Raw genomic sequence first — 5117 nt, forward strand, 5'->3', positions numbered from 1 at the left:
TGATGTGTGTAAGAACAACTATGCTTTTCCGAGCCGTGAACCCAGAGCTTTTCATTAAACCTGTAAGAGGCCCATTCTGAGAGAAACTGAATATGCTTGATGAGACACTCTTCCTTTAAAATGATCATTGCAGTTCTGTGTGCATATATAACTATCTCTTGTTCTGCAAACCACTCAGTAACATAGCTAAGAATATTTTAATGTTTTTTTCTACTCTGATTGTTAAGAGCCCAGAACGTTACATTGTTTATTCCGGCTTTTATTTCACTGTTACATTGTCTGATTCTTTTGTACCTGTCCAAGCTGCTTTCAGAAAGACTGTTTACAGGCGTATTACCTATGTAATTTGACAGGTTAAGTTATAGGAGTCCTCTTTAATACTTAAAAAGGAACAAAATGCAAGCTTTTTGATATGGAAGGAGGTGATTTTTTGGTAGCTTTTCAATATTCTGGATTTTTCCTTTTCTTGCTTTTCAAATTATTTGGTGATGCTTAGGTTTTATTTACTGTTGCAGAACCCAATAAGACTGACTGAAATTCTGTGCATGTAATAAAAGCAGATTTTGTGGAGATAATATGTGATCTGTTTTAGAGGAGTAGAATCAAGGTGGCTTGGCAGGAGCAGTGTGCATGTCCCAGTGGTATATCCAGATGAATTCTCTTAAAAGTCTGTAGTAGTTACCTTTAGTAATTGTTTTTAGCCTGTTCATTCATGCTCGAGCAGCATTAGTGACCAGCAAAAGGCATAGCACGAGGCAGTGCGATAGAGTCTTCTTTTTCAAAGGGAATTCCTTCTGCTATCAGAAACTCGATTCTTTCTTCTTGCTGCTTATCAAAGTCATTTACATCAGCCTGCAAGAAGGCAATGATGATTTTTGCAGATGTGACAATAGTTTTGCTTTCTAAGCTACAATAGAAGAATGCAGTGTTCATGTTGAATGAAAAATGTTTTGACAAAAAACATGTACTACTTTTTTTTTTTCTTGTCAGAACAAACCCGTGATGGCATTTGGACTTGTAGCGATTACCCTCTGTGTGGCCTACCTTGGTTATTTGCATGCAACAATAGAGAATAAGAAGGATCTCTATGAAGCAGTCGACAGTGAGGGGTCCAGGTACATGAGGAGAAAAACTTCCAAATGGGACTGAGAACATATGGAAGGAAATCAGCGAATCAGTCACAGAACTTTTCAGGGCAACTACTATTTTTTTTCTCTGTCAGTTGAAATAATGAATAAATGTCCCTCTTGCTATTTAATCCAATTTAAGTTCATTTATAAAATGACGTGCCTGTAAAAATAAATTGCAGTTAAGATACGTGCGAACATACAAGTGATTTTAAGAATTCTTCTGTGTAATGTGTCAGAAGGCATGAAATTACCTTGGATGTTCAGTCAAGACTGCTAAATGCCTTAGATATTTGTATGATAGTTCAGCTCAACTTCTCTCTTCGATTAAGGGAAAACAGGGGTTTGTGTTTTATATTTTAAACAGAAAGCATAATGTATTGTGTGGGGAAAAAAGTTGATCTCTTGATCTGTTGAAAGTTGCTAATTAACAGTAGTGCAAGTAAAATAATTTTAAGGCAAGAAAAATCTGATAAAGCAGTCAGTGAAGAGTTTTATTTTATAAAAAAATTTGTTAAATACTGGCCAAAGAGGTCCTTGGATGATAATATACTCTTCCTTACAAATGACAAAAAGTCAGTAGCTAGATACAGGAGAAAAAGTGAAATGAGTGCTTCTGCCAAGAGAAAGACAGGAATAACTCAGCCATTACCTTTCCTGTTTGGCATCAGGTAGCAGATCAGTAAACATACCAGTATCAGCTTGCTAATCAATAGGTGTAACTGGAGGTTAGCCACAGCTTCTGGGGTGTTCTCGACTGGCCAGGAGGACTAGTTCATTTAAGCTGCACTCAAAAATTAAATTTCTGTATATTGCAAAGTACATTATATAACAATTTATTATAGGTTACTGAACTCAAGGAATGGGAAGTCTAAAATCAACAGCTTCTTACAGACAGAAAAAAGAACATAGCCAACAGAACAACCCAGTCTTGCCGAGCAGCCCAGCACGTGGGTTGGAGGTGACCCTCAGCAGTGTGATGGTCAGTGGCTGTGAGTGTGCCTGGAGGGCAGGTGGGTGTTTTGGTGTTTCCTTAGCACATGAGGGGGTCCCCTGTGAGCCTTTACCTTGAGCAAACTGTACAGGAGGATGCTTTCCTGTTCCAGCACTGAGGCTTCCTGTGAGCTGCTGCAGCTACTTCTGTGTGCCTGACATTTCCTAGATGGTATCCCCATTAACCAGACTCCAGAACATGTGGTGGGAGGGCGTATACTAGCTCTGCGCTTTTTCCACTGCAGACCCTTTTTAATGATCTAGTTGCATTTTTCCATTCAGCTGCTCATATTTACAACCCCATTAAAGGCTCCTGAGAAGCTGAGAGACCTCTTTTTTAACCCTCCTCTGGCCAAGGTCGAGGGCTTCTGTCAGGCAAAAGAGGAAGGCACATGCAGGGACATCTGCTTTGACACTCTGGGAATTACTTTGGGTTTTGTTATTGAAAGACTTTTTTTATTGAAGATAAAAAAGGCGACCAACTGTCTTGAGGGACAACAGTTGCTCTGTGGGATTTCTCTGCATCTCCCTCTAAATCCTTCACTTGGAACCTGTGATATTCCTCCTGTTCGTGTTTTACAGATGCCTGTATCCTAAATTCAGCTGAGCCTTGGTCTGACTACCTCCTTCCTGGAAGGGAAGTGAGCTCTACCTTGTTGCGAAAGAGACTCCATCCGCGTTGCTAAAGGGACCACCCCTGGCCTAGGCCCTATGAAGCAGTGTAGCTTATGTCCATACTGCTTTGCTCCCCCTTTCAAGAAGGGATTAGTTGTGCTCCTGCAGCACTGGGGCTGCCTGGGCCCTGGACAGACAGAGCAGCCGTGGAGACAGGGATTGCTTTGTATGTGCATGCTCTGTTGCAAACACCTGCCATATTCTGCCATATGTCCTTGAGAATATTGTGTGCCTCAAGAGTGGCATGAAGGAATCTAAGGGCAGCTTGGGGCAAGAGACCGTGCTGAAAGCCTTGGAGGACTCTGAGGGCACAGGGAGCCTGAGAGGGCAACATCTCACCTGTGGCATCTAAAGGGAAGAAGACCATCTCCTGAGCTACCACAGGGTTCAGTCACAGACAGAAATGGGTGAATCACTCCCGAGAAGGCTGAAGACTGACCTATTGCTTGTGCGGTGGTTGTGAGGACAAGGAGTCAGGAAGGTTACCTGTGATGCTCTCTTGGGCAGCCTTGTCTGGAAGGTGAGAGTTGGGTTCAGCACCTTCCTGTTACGTTACAGAGCAATAATAATAGTGTTTTCCTATATGTGAAATGAGGGTGCAGGTTTTTTAGCCTTTTGATTTTTCATTCAGCTGCAGAGCCAAGCAAAGGGGTCGGGAGAGAAGTGTGGGTTTCTGCACTCTGGTTGGTTGCTGCACATGATCTGCTTGTGTTGATTGTGCGGAGACTGGAGCAGATACTCAACAAGGACAACGTGAAAAGGAGGCAGCAGAGATACAAGAATGCATTGAAAATACGAAAGCTGAACTTTGCTCTCAAGGTAAATTGAATTACGTAACCTGCCATTGAGATGATAATTATTTGGAATAATTGCTATAGTGTAAAGACAGTTAATAAAGACCCTTGAGGTCACTGCTATACAGCTGATACTAATTTCAGTTTTTCCTTTGTCCACGTTTCTCTAGTTACTGATCACAACAAAACTTACTTTGAATTAAGAATAAATTTACATCTGATCTGAAAATGGCCTCTAAAGTACACAGAAGTTACCGGCAGTTAAAGCTGTTCCCCATAGTGCTATGTAATGCTTACTGTAACCAGGACCTTCATTCCTGTGAGATTTGAACCCTGCGGCTGGGAGAAGTACTTGGCCTGAAAGATGACTGGCTTTGTGCTACATGAGATGTGAGCTTGAGCTAGTTGGAGTTTTAATTGACTTCCAGTGTGTTTCACATTTTAGATTTTTTATTTTGTTGTTGTTGAACTAACTTTGTGGACTTTGTTGAAAATTCCTTGTCAGGCCTTGATTCAACCAGCCTCTGAACCTGGTTAGGTGCATTTCTTAAGGTCAGTTAAATACAGGCTTAACTTTAAATCTGTCCTGAAGTTTTGTATCCATGAAAGCTAGAAAGATATTTAACTGATTTACTGAACCTAGACTGTAGGTGGGGTGGAGGAGAAGGAAAACTGCTAGCAAACGTGTGTTCCCACATGAAGCACACCGACTGTAGCTTTGAATCTATATATGTTTAGCAGTTACTTTATATGGCTATTTGGATATCTAAGAAAAGACTTGGAGATACACAGAGAGAAAGGAAGGCAGCTGCCTTCTGGATCTGAGCCTTCCTGCTTTCTGCACTGCTTCACAGGGCCTTTTACCACTGGAATACCCAAGCAATCCTCAGTCAGGCACTACGCAGTCTGTCTAACACCTGTCATCCTTAGTCTTGCAGCCTCCCACCACTGGATGAAGGGCACACAGAGAATTGCTGGAGCATTCTGCTTGGAATTCTATTTTATACAAGTTTTGAAATAGCTATCTGTTTATACTGCAGGCAGGCAAAAGCAATGTGCTTGGCATCTCAAGAGGAAGAGCAGGGAGGTTTACAGTGGTCTTGAGTTTCTGGCTGACTTCATTCCATTTTATGGAGCTGTTTTCCAAGGAAACTCTGTCTTTTGCTGTCATAGCATCTGGCAACAATAGTTGTCAGAAGCTCAGTTACTTGTGTTTAGTCATTCAATCACTTGCCGTAAGCCTATTATATATCTTCAGAGGCCTGAGTGCTCAGGATTTGAACGTGTACCATTTGGCCTGATAACATTGGCTCCAGTGACTAAGGACTAGGGAGCAGATACGGAATTCTACAGCTGAAATGAAAGAAGAGGCAGGTTTAACTAAAGTAATTGCAAGATGTTTTAGATTTGGTTGTGTCTTAACAGTGAGCTAACTACTCACTAGCAGATAGCTCGGAGAGGTGGTGGCAGAAAATTTACTCAGCATCTGTCTAAGCAAACAGTGGAAGCCAGTAAGACATCTCACTGA

The 5117-nt window shown here is 41.6% G+C and overlaps 1 protein-coding gene across 1 annotated transcript in view; it reads left to right on the forward strand.

The window, feature by feature from the left end:
• The window catches only part of SMIM8 (small integral membrane protein 8), a 1349-nt gene extending 200 nt beyond the window's left edge, over positions 1–1149 (forward strand). Inside the window, exons 2-3 of the mRNA XM_010138073.1 lie at positions 14–62; positions 991–1149. Coding sequence (XP_010136375.1) covers positions 14–62; positions 991–1149 — 208 coding nt within the window. The remainder of the gene's footprint in view (positions 1–13; positions 63–990) is intronic.
• The last annotated feature ends 3968 nt before the right edge of the window (positions 1150–5117 follow it).

This window comes from Buceros rhinoceros, unplaced genomic scaffold, assembly GCF_000710305.1.
Source record: "Buceros rhinoceros silvestris isolate BGI_N320 unplaced genomic scaffold, ASM71030v1 scaffold18180, whole genome shotgun sequence".
In the NCBI taxonomy this organism is placed as follows: domain Eukaryota; kingdom Metazoa; phylum Chordata; class Aves; order Bucerotiformes; family Bucerotidae; genus Buceros; species Buceros rhinoceros.